The 17,575-nt window shown below is 40.5% G+C and overlaps 1 protein-coding gene across 10 annotated transcripts in view; it reads right to left on the bottom strand.

Moving 5' to 3' along the window:
- The window catches only part of hppy (MAP4K3-like protein hppy), a 74,363-nt gene that overhangs the window by 16,779 nt on the left and 40,009 nt on the right, over positions 1-17,575 (bottom strand). For all 10 annotated transcript variants that reach the window (XM_070108986.1, XM_070108983.1, XM_070108984.1 and 7 more), the window contains one exon: positions 10,588-11,008. In XM_070108986.1, coding sequence (XP_069965087.1) covers positions 10,588-11,008 — 421 coding nt within the window. The remainder of the gene's footprint in view (positions 1-10,587; positions 11,009-17,575) is intronic.

Raw genomic sequence — 17,575 nt, 5'->3', positions numbered from 1 at the left:
TCTGGGCGCACATGGCGTATGAGTGATGCGCGTTCGTTCGACAAGTGACTGAAAAATTCGCCAAACGTTAGTTCGGTAATATAAGGGGGCATACAGCTAATACTAAGATACGGAATTGCCACACTAAAAGCAGTTCTGAAATGTTTGATTGATTTTTTAATCAAAAATACGGAAAGGAGTTTAGCGATAGTTTACACTGCTACTGCTACAAAACTGCTTCATAAGTAGCATTTAAACATTTACTCGAACATTGAGAGTTTAAACTACAAGTATACATAGAACCTGAAGTTGTGAACCTGATTTACACGTAAACTAGTAAAAAACTGATTTCAGTTTCCAAATACCGAATATGAAATAACGTGTAATGTCACACCGTATATCTGCCACAGGCCATTGCGTCATCTGCACACATTCTGCAACATAAAGAAGGCGTGTCGTGTCGTGTGAGCTTAAATTTACTACAATTTATACATTTAATTGGCGACATAGTTGAAGGGAGCATGGCACTTGGACAAGCAGAATAGGCAAGAGTACTATTTAATTCAATTAAATTGTTGCTAAATACAACCGAGAAATTCTCCGCATTCATACAAAATTTGAGGACGAACTAATGGCAAAGAGAATGCAATAAAATACGATTTAATGTAACTCTTCCTACAGATATGATTACAATGCTGCATTTAGGAGATAGAGGCAGAACAGAAATTTCAAAATAGTTTAAAGAAGATTATTGCCTTCAATGTTATGAAATGTAGTCGATTAAATCGGTGTGCTCATGATAAGACATTTCTGGACACTTCGCTCTAATATTCCGCAATGCATGAAAATGTTTCAAAACTAAGAATTTGGCTTAAATATGCTAGGGCATTAAGAAAACAAAACAAACAAAAAAAAAAAATTAAATTGCCTTCATACATTTATCATCTTCCACGCGTGCTTGCTGAATGAGCCTCAATAAAGCGCACATCACTCATACGCAGTGTGGCAAACGCGGCCGCAGGGTCTGTGGATCTGTGGTTATTTGGCACATAAAGCCAAGAGAATGCACGAGTGGTCGGGTGACTGAATGAATGAATGAAATACTGTCGGTTTATAATGCAGTGCGGCGCTCGCTTTCAGCAGCAGCAGCAGCAGCTTAAGAATGCAGCCAATTGAGTGCGCGTTTAGAGGGTGAACAGTGGTGGGGGTGATCGCACTCTGGCAAATCCACCGCCAAAACTAGCACTTGAAATATCACTGAACTTTTAAGCCACCGCAATAGTTATGCGGACTTCTGCTGAATGATGACGCAGCCGGATGAAAAGAAAGCGGGGATGGCAAGATGTGGCAGGAAGCAGCAAATAATAGAATATAATGCGAACACGAGGTGAAAATAAAGCAATCTCAGATACGAACGAGTTCTTTGAACTAAGATGACATGTCAATAAAGGCACTTTACTGCTGGCATTCGCTCAGTGCGACAGTTCGACGGGCGGTAGAGCAGGACTACAGCAGCTACAAAAGCAATGCGGACGATTGACACAGAAAAGCGTAAAGAATACTAAATGAAAGCATTTTAAGCTGAATGCTGAACGCTGAACAGCAATGCAATACGCTAAACCAACTCTCAATAGCAGATATGATATGAAAGCGCCAGCAACGCCATAAAAAACGCCGCAGTGAGAAGTAGCGCGTACGCGCTTTAAGCTTACAGCACATGCTCGCACACCGCTCTGCGTCGTTGAGGTCAGAAATTTGTGGAGCCAGTTGCCGAAAAATCCGCTTAGATGCGCTTTGCCAACAACTAAGCGCCACTTAGCCGCAACTGTAGCGAGTAAACAGTCGAGCAAGTAGATACCTCTTTCATTTAAATAGAAATGTTAAATGGAAAATATTACGGCAGATGGACACACAACCGCGTTGTTTAATGCGTGCTGTCGGCACTCGCTTAACGTGGTACACGACTGTTTGACGCTGAGATACTTAGTTATTAAAGTGGAACAGCCAGCGGCAGCAGAGGTTAAGCAAATACACACTTCGCCTTAAGCGTTGAAGCAGCAAGAGGTAATAACTGAGAAGCATTTCAAACATTAAGATGTGTTTACACACACCTACACTGTGGAATTTTCAGACGGACATAAGACATAATTTGTGGTATTCTACAAATCCTACAATCTAGTGAAAATATTAAATTTTTACTGCAGAGAGAAGTGTGAGCCAGTAGACGAATTTAAAGCACATCAGCCCCCTTCACTGAATATGCTCCCTGACTGGCTGCACTGCTTAATTTTTTTAGTCATATACAAAAATATGATATTACATAAGAGATTTTGTTTGTAAAATGTCCACTTATGACTGCTGCGCTGCGACGAGTGCGCCTTCGCTGATAACGTATGAGTATTTTGCGGAGTTGTCATCCTGCAGCGGACACTTCCAACTTACAGGTAGTTACCTCAGAGCCAGCACAAACAACCAAAGCGCCATAGCTGATAGGAATGCTGATGAGCACATTATGTGAGTGTTGTGGCAGCAACACATGTGTCGCGGGCGAAGTGTGGCAAGTAACAGGGGTCTCAACTCATATTGTATTTATTTAGGTAGGCATGTCATGCCTTGTTCATATTTAAGCAACACCATGAGAATCACTTTAAAGCTTACACACACACGCGCGCACATATTCGTACAGTTGCCGCAGTCACAGCAAGCATGGGGGTAGGTAAATGTTATTAAACTGACGACAGCTGCAGGTGATGTTACGTATACGCAGCGTGGCACAAGCGAAGAACGAGTTGGTTTGTCGAGTCTCTTCGTTGCATGAAGGTAATGCACTTTTGCATGTATTACTGCTGCTCTACACTAAAGAAGAGTTGAAAGGTTACTGTTCCACTAATGTAAACTCTTTGTTGCTGCCGTTGTCCTTGCCGAGTTTATACGAATTTCCTAGCAAACTGCTTTGTTAGCGCGTCGCAAACATACTTGGCAAGTTTGTGTGGTTGCGTGTACATGTTGGCGCGTATGTACTACCGTTTAGTGTCATTAACAAGTCAGCAACAAAGATGCAGCATGGAAATCAGAGTCATCCGGTTGCAGCGAGGAGAGACCGAGACGCCAATTGCCGTTGATGTGCAGACGTACAGCAAAGAAGTTGAAAGGTGGCACAACAAAAGCATCATCATCCACAACAACAACAAATGACTAACGGTCCACATCATTAACACCAAACAAACATTTGTTGAAAAGGTGCAAAGAGCGAAGTGGAAAGCCTTCAGAATGTGGCGTAAAGTTGGCTGAGCAGCGGTGAGCGCCCGATAGCAAAGCAAAATAGACACAAAATATTAGATACAAACAAATACCTGCATATAAGGTAAGAGCAGGTGTAGAATCAGAAGCGTCCAATTGCGAAAATTCAAACAGAAACAGCAAAGGGGAGGGCTCACATATTGAAAGAGGGAGGAATGTTCAGTTGTGTTGTGTTGTTGCAAGTCGATAACTTCGTAAATTTAGACTATCACAACCCCAAACGGTGAGAGAGCTTTAGCTCCTTGAATTTGATTTTGACTTTCGTTTATAATTAAACATTTATTATGAATACCGCAGTTCGTCACAGCTGTCTGTATTTTCATAGAAACAGGCATACAATCGCATCATTTCACCTCCTGAAATGTTTTGGTACGTGAATGGATTTCTATGCGCCAGTTAGGATAACTTCTATTGCTTCGTGCATAGCTGAGTTGAGTTTGTGGCACATTTCCACGCCATAAATTCACTAAACCAGCAAAGGTAGAAATTAGCTGCTGCTAATGCCACACATTCAGCTCGCGCATTCGTCGTCACAGCTTGGCCTAGGCAACGCGTGTTGTTTGCATGCAAATACTTGGCTCTGCATGTGAGCGCCATGCCATGATTACTTAAGTTTAATAGTGTGTGTGTATGTTTCGCCTGATTTAGTCTTTCAATTGTCAATGTAAACTAAGACCCATAGCCTACTTACACGCGCGCACACAGAAGTAAGACGCTGTACGATGGCAGCGACTTTCATGATCTCTCACTTGTATACGTGTACGTGTTTGTGCGTGTGTTATGCACTATTTATCCGCACAGAAGACGCAGTTGAAAGCGATTCAGCGCATGGTACTTTGCGCCACTGTAAAGGCAAAGTATTTAGTCATATCCGACAGATACAATTCCGCGTGCATGTTTATTTCCAATGCTTATTCATAACTCACGCACACGCCCTCACTCAGGCACATACACACATACACGCAAACTTGCATGAAAGCATGGCAGAACGTCAACTGCCAGGCGATAGGCAGGCACAATATGTCAAATGGAGGCTTCCTACTTGCTTTTTGCGCGCTGGCGAAAACGGTGGCTTGGCGGGGTGCGGTGTATCAGCGCCGGCGGATGGCAACCGACCAGAATTGATGTGTTCGTGGTTGCATTTAGCGAATCTGTCGTGGTGGTGTTGTACAGCGTTACACGTGAACGCACACATACACACTCGCATGTAAGTATGCATGTATATGTGTGCAGTTTTGTGCAAACATTGTTGCTTGGAACATGTCTATTTGGCTATGTTAAAATCTGAATTGGCTGACAGTTTGGCGGCGAAATTCAAATGCACACGTTGTTAGACATTCCGAATTATGACATTTGCTGTCCCAAATGTTGCTTCAAATATGACAAATCTGTGCTGTCTGACAAAGCATGTGACATATGTGGAATTTCGGTGCTCGATTGAATTATACTACGGCCAGAAGAAAACGCGAGGGGAGTACATAAAATTGTTTAAAAGTTCAGCGACTTGAAATACAGCTTTTGAGAAGTTTCATTGAAGAAGAAAGCTCAATACTATGCCCAATGAAATTCCAAGTTGTATACAGAGGGGAAAAATAGGTCAAAAACTTGTGCAGTAAGCGTTCCACCTAGCGAATCAGCTTAATGAAATATTGGAAAGTCTTCGGAAAAAACGAAAAGTGCAAACCACAAATTTAATGCATGCAAAAATACCTGATATTCATTACAAAATTAATTAGAAATGTCAAATGAGGCCACAGATAAATAAATTAAACGTTTTTTCCCGCCGGGCATGGCGGCAGCATTGCGAAATTAATTGCCTAAAAATTGCTTATTAACAAAGATAACCACGCTAACCGCTCAATTTGTATTAGTTTGTTGCCGCTGATTTATTTATTTGGGGTTTATGCAACCTGGCTCACGTACTGCGCTGCACCAACCGACATAGCGCCATCGAATATGCTAATTTTTATTGACCCAAATGTAAGACATACACACGCATACAGTTACAAATGTTTGCTTAGCTATGTTGGCGTGTGTGTGTGGGTAGTGTGCATGCAAGCGAGGCATACTGTTAGGCGCCGTTCACGAAAATCGACAAACACGTGCAGACTGTTTACACTTTTAAGTGTTTCAAGAATTTTCACATCAATTTTTTTGTTTTTGGCCAACCACGCATTCGCAGAGCTCATCATCACTCATGCAAACACATGGATAGAATATAAATGATACGCTCGTTTCCACCCACACATGTACACATGCACATTTGCTCAATTGCTGGCCAAGAAAAGCAACCAAACACCAGACAAAACTTGGCAACATGTGCTCGGTGCTCGTTTCGCTCATAAGTTCGTTTCGTATACTGCGAATTTATACCCACAGGAAAACATGTGAAATCGCTTATGCTAAATGCAGAAATTTCGTTTCCTTCTCTCTACATATTCCACTTTCCACTATTTGCAACGCAGTACTTGGTTACCACCATTTCCACTTTAATTTGCCACTTGATAGGTGCTCCAGCAATAATGTTGCCTAACTTTTCGTCGAATTTGGCACGGTCCATTGCCCCGCTTTGCATATTCCCCCTTTACAAGTATTATGTCTAGAATGATTTTCATTGTTTGATTTTCGCAAAAATTCCACAAACTTTTTCATTCAATACTCCATTTGCTGTTTCTGTCTCGGCACGCAACGTTCAATTCGCTTATTTGTCTGCAAATTTTCCAGGGTTTTGATTTTATTGGCTTCTGGTTCGCCGCCTCCACTAGTCTGCGTTTGTTTATTCAATGGAAATGTGCAACTGTTTGTCATTACAAACATTTGTCTGTGTTTACATTTTGTTTTCGCATAAATAACGCTTCTCAAGCCGTTTCATGTATTTTATTAGTTCAGAAGAGAAATTTAATGTGATCATTTACGCTGGAATTCTTCGTCAAAAATGAATTTGATTATAAAATATAACTGTACAGTATTTCATTAGATAAACTCCTACCGCTGCTGATTCCGGTCTTATAACTGTATTGTGAACAATGGGTATAAATTAATTTGATCAACGTGGCGTATGAGTAACATACGCCTTTTATGCAAGGATGTTTAACCTTTCGATTGACATGTAATCGAATAAATCACGATGATTACAGTAAATATGTTAACTTTTAAATAAAAAAAACTCACTTAAAATTAGTTGCTGACACAAAAAGGTACGATATATCAATTTTCCCAAACAATACGCGACTTTGTCCATTAATTCTCCATTTTTCATTATTCATTCATTCTCTAACAGCTTATTTTTCACTTTCCCTCACACGATTGGAATACGTTTAAGTTAATACGTTTTTCAAAATTAAGTGCATACTTTCAGGCGCGCCGCTCACCAAGTTTGAACCCTTGTCACTATTGCTTTTGCAATGGCATCAAATCAAAACGTACAAAAATTCGTTGTCGCTATTCCCACTAAACAACGCAACCAACCGCGATGAGAAAGTAAGTGCGGGGCAAAAGCAGCAGCAACAATAGCAAACACCGTTGCCGAACAAATGAAAATGGCTGTGATAATTTGGGTAAATAGCGTGGTCAATATTCAATAGATTTGCGCAATGCTCCTTCTGCCACAATCATTTTTCCCTCCGTGCGCTTTCACCACCATCGACAGCTGCTGCAGCGTAGCGCTGTAATTGATACCTTTGTTGGTGGTTTAAGTCAACAATTTCGAATTTATTTCAGGACCGCCATTCGAAAATAATGAAATCCACAATTCGATGACAGTAAAAGAATAACAGTGATAATTAAATGAAATGCTTTATCCAGCAGCCTTTCGGTTGACCAATGGTGGCCGCTGCGGTGCACCGCTCACATATAACGCGCGCTGCGGCAGCGTTCGCGACAGCAATGACCATATTTATTTGTTAGTATTATTCTATTTGTTTATTTCTGTTTTCAGTGGACACTTGTGTTGATTGACAATTTAATGGAGCGTATGAAATTGCTATAAGGCAGCGAGCGAAAGGAAAAATCGGCTCAGTGGGGTGGAAGATAACAAAATATAGCGCGATAAACTACGTCAAAACATAGCGTAGTAGCATCGAACGGTTAAAGCTGGGCCCGTCAGTCCTTCCACAAGACCACTGAAGAAGATATAGCGAAGAGCAAAAGCAATGCAAACGCCATGGACACTGCCAGAAGGGGATTCAGAGCGGACGAAGGCGCAGACGCACATACAACCAAGCATAAAGGTATAAAGACACTTCATTACAGTGCTACAAATACAAAATACATGTCCGCACAAACGCATACACACACACATAGGTGTATATTTTCACATATTCGAATGGCGCTGCCATATGACGCTGCGGTATAAAATGAAACATATGCGCTTTAAAATTAATTAATTTAATCAACAGCATGTCATTCCATCGGTCCACACCATACACTCAGCCGAGCGATCAACTAACTCTGGCCGCTTATACTCACACACATGCATACGAGTACATACTTGCTCGTCTCGGCAAGGTGAGAATTTTCACAACCATATTAAATTACAAAGTGATGAAAATGCAATCGAAGCGGTAATGGCGTGTTTTCGATTTCATAAACGATTTAAGGACGGTTCACAATTGTTTACTAAGGACAACGTCATTTCTTCACTGTTGTGGCGGTTGGGAAATTCAATTCGGTCGCCAATTCATTTTTGATAAATGACTTGTTTGATAGGAATAACTGTCACATAAGTAGACGAATCTGTCAGGCGTGGAAGAATAATGCGTTTCCGGCTGACATTTGTTTCCTGAGATATACGAGCCCTTCTATTGTATATATTAACTCAATTCGAGAGTTTTCGAGTTCTTAATGCGTACAACAAAGTATTATTTCAATAGTCCGCTAATTTCTCTCAGTGTAATTAAAGTAAAGATACTTTCTAACACACGAGCCGATTAAATCAAAGGACAACCGCATACATGCATATGTACATCTTTATTAATATTTGGGGAGATTTTCAAACACCATTTTCGGCAAGTTGTGATGACGTTGATGAAACGTAAAACTGGAGAAGATTCGCAGCAAACAAAAGCATACAGGGGCTAACACTTCAGCATAAAACTCAATAAACTTGTACTAGAACTGGATACAGTTAGAAACTAATTAATTTTAAGGCTAGGAAAGTTAAGCAATCACGAGAAGTGGAGTGAGAGATAGTCTTGCTCTGCGGCTTCAAACAGCCTGCAGAATTTATAATTATACCAGATGTACCGTTTTTATGTGAGCGTTAGGATACAACTCAGTTGTTCGGGAACATTTGTTTAATTTTTGTTTCTGTTTGGTTGGCATGGCATCTGTCAAGCATATTCAATAACTTTAAAGTCATTGAACCAGCAACTTCATATTTTTTCATTGTGTTGAAAATATCAAATTTTGTACCGGAACGTGATGATTTGCGGAAAGCATTAATTTTTTGTTTCCATTTGAAGAAAAGTGCTGCAGAGCCGCTTCGAAGCAAGCAATATTGGATAAAGATGATACTTTGAGTCAACAGCAAATGGCAGCCATGTTAAATGTTGCACAACAAACTATTTCAGACCGTTTGAAAGCTATAGGAATTTTGCTTCAAAGACACGAAAGAAAATCCGTTCTGCATTGAATTGTCACTGGCGATGAAAAATGGATTTATCCAGGACAACCATCAACATCGACTGCAAAAACAGATCAGAGCAGCATTTCGATTCCTACGCAAAAGTCAAAAATTTAGTGTCTGATAGGTTTGGCTCAAAAGACAAACATTTCTATTGTCATGGTATCCACAAATTGCCAGAAAGGTGGTCAAAATGTGTAAAAAGCAATGGTCAGTACTTTGAATAATTTTTTTTCACTTTCCCATTCAAAATTGGTATAATTAGTTCTCATTTCATACCGGTACACTTGGTATTTATACATATTTTTTTTCGTAATTGAGAAAACTATTAAAAGAAAGAGCATAAAAAATTAGAAACTGCTATAATGAAATTTAAATGAAATCAACGACACACAACCGCAGGGAAGGACCAAGCCATAAGCAAATTACATAAAAATGCCATCGAAGCGAAGAGCCGTATTCTTTTCAATTTGGTACAAGCAAGCAGATTACAAAAAAAAAAAGAACAATCAAAAACACACAATGGAGGAAGAAGAAACTAATAGGGAGCATAGTTGAGCTGCAAACAAGCCTTGAAAACATGTTAAGCCCATTTAAAGAAGGAGGCAGCTCAGTCGTCAACACGAGCTACTTTTTAAACATTTTCGCTTCGCTCAAGAAAGGTTACGGGACCAGGACAGCAAGTATACGTACACAGACACATCCTCACATATGCTTGCCGTACATGTGTAGGACAACAAAGCCAGTCGTAAACAAGCAAATAGTAATGACAACAATACCAGCAGCGGCAGCGGCAGCGACAGCGGCGAAGCATGGATAGAATGTAGAGCAAATCCTGTGCAGCAGCCGAGAAACCCCAGAAGAAAGGCGAAATAGGAAACCACAATAGACGTTGACCAATTGAGGAAGTAGTAAGCGCAGAGACATTTATTTGCCGGCTTCGGGTGGGGGGCGTGATTAGGGTGTGGGCATCGCATGACATTTCGACTCTTTCTTTCTGTTTTTATTTTGAATTTTTACCCTACTTTCGAAAGTCTTGTACGATTCAGTGAAAAACAGAAAGAAATAATGGTAAATTTTTCCACCGAGAATTCGCCCGTTCCTTCGCTATAAGTTCGCCTTCTTCGCTGCTTTTGTTTGCTTTCTCCTTTCAGCTGCCATTAGACTCACGTACATAGACCTGCCTTGTTGTCAGAGCTTGCAGAAATTAAATGTGTTGTAGTACGCTTTTTTAATAAGAATTTTCTTTAGCTGCAAGTTGTTTGCCTATTCCCATCAACATCGCTTAATATTTTTACGAGCTTATTATTAAAAGTTCTGCCATTTTCTCGCTCTGCTGTGGCACGTTATTCGCTTCTAGTGGCACAACGCACACAGAACCATATGCATTAGTGTGAATGCCAATTTTGCTCAATTATTGGTTGGTTGAAGATTCTAGAATTTTCTTAAGGAAGTTTTCATAAAGAGGATTTGACACTATTTCACAACTTTTGGGGTTCGATTGAAAAAAAAGCAACGAAAACTAGAGCAAAGAAGTTTGTAGCGAATTTGCTAATAACCGAAAAGATTTCGATCTGGGCTCCTAAATGTAGGCAACATCCACAAATCCTTTTCTTTTTTGCGAAATAGTTTCATTGAGTTTGTTAATATTTTATACCATATATTACGAACAGTTTTAAACTCACCGATAAAGCTTTTCCGCTTATTGATCGTGGCGGTAATCTGCGCGGACACTCCGAAATCGGCCAACTTGACGTCCCCCTGTTCGGTCAGCAGGATATTGGCGCCTTTGATGTCACGATGCATCTTGCCCATCGTATGCAGGTACTCGAGTCCTTTCAATGTTTCACGGCACATGTAGGCGATTTGTTGTTCAGTTAGCGGTCCCGTCACCTGGTATATGTCCTGCAGGCTACCACCACCGCAGTACTCCATGCAGATCCACAACTTATCGCGCCGCAGGTACGAACCATAGTATGTGATGATGTTTTTGTGCCGACAATCGCGCATCATAATAATCTCCTGCTGGATGATTTGTATGTCATCGGTGGGCTCGAGCTTGATGACTTTGATTGCGGCCAATTCATTGCTCTGTATGCGCTTCGCCTGTAGCAAAGAGAGAACAAAAGCAGACAATAAGAACTGGTTAAAAAATTGTGAAAGTGAATATTACAGCATCGCAGCGATAAATGCCGCCGATAATGAATGCAAATTGAGCTTATTATTATTCAAATGATTCCACAAACACGACAGAGTGCCAATTGGTGCTGGGCAAACACTTTCTACTGAAGAATAACATTGTGAAGCGAGTGCAAAAGGTGAGAAGATTGCCATTTACACGCTTGATTGGAAAAGAGTTTCAGAGCGTGTTGCCCTATGCCTGAGCAGGTTGGAGGGAGTTGCTGCATTATCGAGCAGTTGATGGGTTTGCCAATAAATTTTCAATTCTTTTCGCTTTCACTTGGCGCATAATAAGTGCTAGGCGAAAGTGGTTAAGAGGAAGGAACTAAAAAAATTATTTACATTTTATTATTATGCCACTAACACAAGCGCAGGTGCACAAGAACACGCACGCACACGCATACACTCTCGCACACACTTTTTCCTCTTCTCTTCCACGTGTCTTCGCCCAGCGCACAATCCCACACACCGCATGTCGCCATCTTGCGACACCGCTCACCTCCCTGCGCCCCCTCAGCGTGCTTGGCTGATGCCATTTTATGTAGCATGCAAATATTTGAATTTTCAATAAATTTCACTGCTGCACTTGATGCTCCCTCTGCCGCTCCTGTGACGCTGCTGCTTCCACTTTTCTTTGTTGCAAATAGAAATGCAAAACTTGGTTAAAAAGCAATCGACGAGAACGCTTTGGCGGGGGGTGGTTTGAAAGTTGAATTGAATTTAGAAGCGCCACCGATGGAAAAATGAATTGCTAAAAGCAGTGAGCAGTTAGTTTCGTTGATTGCACTTTATTTGGAGATAGTTGAAGTTTAAGTAAATCCATTAAATGCCATTCTGTTGGCTATTTGACTCGGTCATATCAAAATCGCGACTGATACTCGTACCTTGGTGGCTGCGTGCAATCCCGAAGGGAAAAGTGTGACCAAAATGACAAAGCTAATGGGTTGGAAATAAATTTAAGTAATGTTTAAGTTAAGAAAACGAAATCTATTTGATCCATTTTGAAATAGCAGGCAGGGGAGTGTGGGTGGAAAAATCGAAAGTTATTAAATAAATTTATAAATAAATAATGTTTAAGCAAGTAACTTCATTTAAAGCGACTGAAAATAGGTACTTGGCGATGATTAAGTGCTTATCGTCTAACTGTCTAAGCATTATATGAAATAATAGCTCTCGTTTTTCCTTTATAGTTGTATTATAAACTAATCAACTACAATAGTTATCGGTAACTGCTGAACACAAAAAGAACAGCTGAGAGCTACCACTAATTTGAGTTCCCGACTTGACCGCCCAAGCAGAATTGAATCAATCGCTTTACGAAAGAGCACCGAGTTCTACAGAGTGAAATTTGATGAATTCAACGTCGCCGTTGATAGCTGGAAAGCAGCTTACACAACATCTTAACTTAAGTCACTACTCAAATGTTCCACAAAAACAAAAGCAACCAGCGTAAAAGGCAAACAAGTGCAATGAGATGCACCGAAAGGATACTTCTCAACAGCTGTCGGGTGCTTGTGCAGCACACTCCATTCATACTCATTTTCCATTACCCACCAAATGAGCAAAGCGTGCAGCAGATCAGATATGAAGCACTCGCTGCCCGTGCGCCCAACCAGCCGGAGATGAGGTGAGTGGATGGGTAGAAGCGCCCGAAAAAAGGGGAATAACAATTTTGCGGTTTCGAATTGGCAAAGGCTTGTTGTTGCCGCCGCTGTTGGATAAGAATCGCAGTCGTATTTGTCATGTTTACAGGTCAGTGGGTTTTTCAATTTGCATTTTGCTGTATTTTCGTTAGATTCACAATCGAATGCATTTATTTCGCTCAAAATGCGGTTTTATCGAAATCAATCTTTTGCATTCGCAATGCGTGCGGTTTGTGTGAGCCGAGAACTTGGAAATCGAGTAAGATGCTATTAAGCTATTTTATTTGTTTTTTAAATGAATTTCTTTAAATCGATTTGACTGCTTGTCTGTTTGCCAGTTCGCCTGTTTGCGTTCTCAATTTTCAGCAAAGATCCAAATGCAACGGAATAATTCGGGTCGGACGCGTGGTGGTGATATCGAGTGGAAGGCACTCAAGCCAGAATTTCTCAAGAATCAGGTTTTTTTTTTAATGCTGCCATAAAATGCTCAAGCCTGCACTTCTGAACAATTTTTCTTCGTTGGTACTTTTGATTTTTTTTTTCGTGAAAGAGGCAATGAAATTGAAATGAGCATTTAACTGCCTCCTTCCTGCCCCTGAAATAGAAATATCCATTTGTTTATTTATCTGAGTTCACGCGTAATTAGTGCCTGACATTACCGTAAACAACTGCAAATTGGTTCATCATATTGTTGGAATCGACTTTTGTTTCTGATAAAATCAAAACTGGCGAGCTCCAGCAACACCTGCAGGATTTGCTTTAATACACCGAATTACAGTAAGAGTTTTACTCAATCGGGTAGATGACAAGTATTAAATTTAGCAAAAAGCAGCAAATACCGTTCGTTATATAACGGAAATTCAGTATGCATAATCGTTATCCTGTTTACTAGCAATGTAAATGCGTTCGGGTCAAGAGCAAGGGATCGAAGGCGTTGGGAGCTTTTGTAATCAAACTTCATTGTTTCGTAAATGGGTCCGGAGATTTGGCTATTGTATTATACAATCACGGAATATTTGCTTGTTTCCACAATAGCTGTAGATACGATTACATCGCCCAATATTATTTAGCAGAGGTAGGCAGAAACCTTTGATGAGCCACATAACCCAAAACAGACTGCTAGCACTAGAGCACACATATTCACACACTCTGCCACAGACATCTATTATGCCATGGAAACGGCGGTGGGCCAACTGGTCACCCGTGAAACCGATTTCATTGACAACACCTCAGCATATTCGTTTGCAGTAAATAAGCGTATCCTGTGCAGAAGGCTGCACGTAACGGTAAGCAGCCGAATGCATGCAACTATATGCCATACAGGGGACGCCGCCCTTTATGCAACATTTAAGCCCAACACGATTGTGAGAATAACTATCAATATATATAGTTAGTAGCTCATACACACACACACACATGGACACGTATAGAAATGTGCGCCAGGTTACTGAGCAAGTAAACGTCCCACAGATAGCCGGAGGCCGGATGGTTTGGGCGTTATGCAAATCGGATGGTGTTTGTCGGACCCAGATGCCAGCGGGTAAGGGCAGAATCAATGGGATCAACATTGCTGCCAATCGCAGTACTGATACTTAAACATATATGGGCTGCTATGGATTGTATTTGAAGGACACAGTCAATGAGTGTTGGGGACGCACCGGTTATGCTACTGGGAAACGAAAGCTCGTTCAAGCACACCGGTAAGATGTCTTTGCAAAGCGAATGCTGCTGGGACCGAAAACAACACGCTGTGAAAACAGACCTTTGGGTCATCAGTAGCGCCCTGGCCGGTACAATAATGTTATTGCCAAATTGGATCGTTTTCATTATAGTTAACAGTGTCCGAATGTAGAAACGATGGAAAAATTAATGCATTTGGTTAGTTTATCCATTGTAAATCCAAAAATCATTAAATGCATTGTACTGCAATTATTTCGTTATCCTTTCAAATTCTTTCCTGCGCAAGACTCCTTCCGCAGCAAATGTGTGTGCCTTCGTAGCTTTTCTCGGCATCTTTGCCGCAGTTGGCGAAATATGAGAAACTGCATTATATCCGCTTTGTATAAAAGTGAGGGTGTATGTGTATATTTTCACTTCCTTTTGCCATCTTCCACCACACTATAATGACAAGGGGAGGTCACCCTATGAGAGGGAGGCTGTTCGCCAGATCGCGGTGCTGAGTCAGTCACCCTGTTAGTGCACAGCAGAAATTATAAGCATCTTCGTCAGTGGCGGTATATTACATACTTGCAACACAATTCCACGCCACTCAGCACACCACTTTGTTGTTGTTGCTTATCTCTCAATATTTTCGTTTGTTTCCCAGTACACCGCACAAACAAGGAGTGAAACATATGTATATATAATAAGCTCGTATTATATTTAATTGCTCGACTTTTATATTCCTCCATTTGCAATTTCCAAGTACTTAATCGTTAAGTGTGCATAATAATGTTTTTTTGAAAGAGTGGCTTTTGGTCGCGAGGATCAGCGCAGAAGATACAGATTACTGGTGTAAAAAGTATAAAAGGTATAAATATAAAAAGTATAAGTATAAAAAGATATTTCCAAGTAACTTTTCGTTGGTTCGATCACTAAAATTTTAGTTTTGCTATTTTGTTACTTTAACTGAGGGGTAGATCCTCCATCTTTATTGTTTTCGTGTGTCGATTGGGCGCGTAATGATAAACGCTCAGAAGTTTTTATTCCGTAAAATTTTTATAACTTTGCTATTTAACTTATCTCTACTTCTTTAATGGCAAGCTAACGGGACGAATGTTTTTTTTTTGAACATTCGAAGCTTTACTGCTTCGGAATTCTTTCTCTATTATCGCCTGCCTCGAGCAGATAATGATGATAAAGTGTTTTCTTTAATGGTCTTCTTTTAGTTATTTGGCTTCGTGCAGCAAGTCGTGACGTTTTTTATTGTTAATATTCATGTAAAAAAGTTTGGGTGTGTGTGTGTGTCAAGCTTGATGTGTACCCTTGCTATCAAAGGATGCTGTTTTGTCCTCGTATTGTTGGTTACCAGTTTGCAGTTTTGCTGTTTGTGCAGTTCTCGGAGATAAATTGTCAAACTAGTTAGTGTAAATATTGTACAATTTTTCAAAATACGAGCAAAAAGGAAGTGAAAGCGAATGATAAAAGTACTATGTCCAATTGCCCTGTTTGGCTACTTCCTGCACTCCCTTTTCCCGGCCAACCCAAGCGTTTAGTTAGCCTCACGCACACACATCTACGAGTATGTATGCTACATAAAGCGGGCGTAGAGCATTGTGTGTTCAGTGCAAATGTTTGCCTACATGTGTGTGTGTCGAACGTTCCTTCACACATGAAAAGTGCGAAAAAACTAGCGCTCGTTGCACAATGTGAAAATATTTTGCAATTTATCGTTGGGTTAACAATAAATTTGCCACCAGCAAAAATGACCTGTCACAACGACAGCCATACCATGCGTACGATTGCGTGTGTGTGTGTGAGTGAGGACCAGCTTGCATGTGTGTGCATTTACAGTACATTGCACACAAGACGTGTGACTTACTTTTTACAATATTTTTTTATTTCTGCTTGCACGTAGAAAAATCTGGCGAAATCGACAATTGAATATTTATAACTCCCGTACACTTGGACGGTCGTCGAAGAAGTTCATAATTCTTACTGATGAATACTCGAAACTCGTTTTGTGATGCAATGCGGACCCATATATAGATGTAGCGAATTTTTTGTGTTATATTTCGAGATCATACGGATTATGCTGCGCCAATAGATGATTACATGAATCAGTTGAGAATTGTATACTCAACCCTAAACGAAGGAAATTACTATAACAAAATGTATTAGAGACAAGTGTAATACCAACTAGTTGTAATACGTTTACATTAAAAAATTTGTTTGAGCGGTTTTATTCGCCGCTGTGTGCACAGTCTAAGGTAAATTTTCAGTGAGAACACTATTTTACACTGTTTAGCTATTGTTTTTTCTGTAACGGCAAAAAACGGACTCCAAAAAATTACATATCCGACTTTTGTAGGAACGGGTACTGCATTCTCGCATGTCGAGCCAGCATATGAACATCGAAATTCGATCGCTGTAGGATCTCTCAAAACTAATTTCTTTTACCTGACCTTTACTATATCAGTGTGGAACAATTTCGCTAACATTTCTTATATTTTCTTTTACTACACTCATCTTTGTCGTCGTCGTGCGTTTTATACATTGTTTTGCTTGTCACTGACACGAAAATTCAATTTGTATTCTAAATTAATTTGAATCGACATTGACCCAGACCGGTGCTGCAGTTGCTATGTCTACACTTTCACTCCCCCAGGCGCAGCGGCTTCTCCATCAAAAGGGATTATAGGCAATTGTAGTACAGCCAATGACCGTGCCTGTGCATGTATGTATTTAAACCGCTCGGTGCCAACTACACGCAGAAGCCGATAGAAACTAGCGAAAGTCCAAAGGTTTCCTTACGAACAACTTGAACAATTGAAATATCAAAATTTCTACCAAAACACGAAGAGAATTTGCGAAGCGACATTAAGCGACTGACGTTGTTGTTTGCTTGTGCAAAATTGGGAACGTATTTTTGAAGGTCACTTCTTTGAAAGTCTTTCCAAGAACTCACGGTTTGCATTACAACGGGGGTTGGCCGTAGTGAATTCGTATAAAAGTTTACTTGTGCTCTCACGCCCCTATAGCACTTCGTTTTCACCCGCCGAACGACCGTTTAATTTCTGCATTCGCGAAATGACACTGCATTTAATTAATTTAATTCGATCCATTAATTTTGTATTGCCAGGGACACGGGAATTATGCTATTATTGCGTTGAACATCGCAATGCAAGCG

This window comes from Bactrocera oleae, chromosome 4, assembly GCF_042242935.1.
Source record: "Bactrocera oleae isolate idBacOlea1 chromosome 4, idBacOlea1, whole genome shotgun sequence".
In the NCBI taxonomy this organism is placed as follows: domain Eukaryota; kingdom Metazoa; phylum Arthropoda; class Insecta; order Diptera; family Tephritidae; genus Bactrocera; species Bactrocera oleae.
This window is presented reverse-complemented; position numbering and strand designations above follow the sequence as displayed.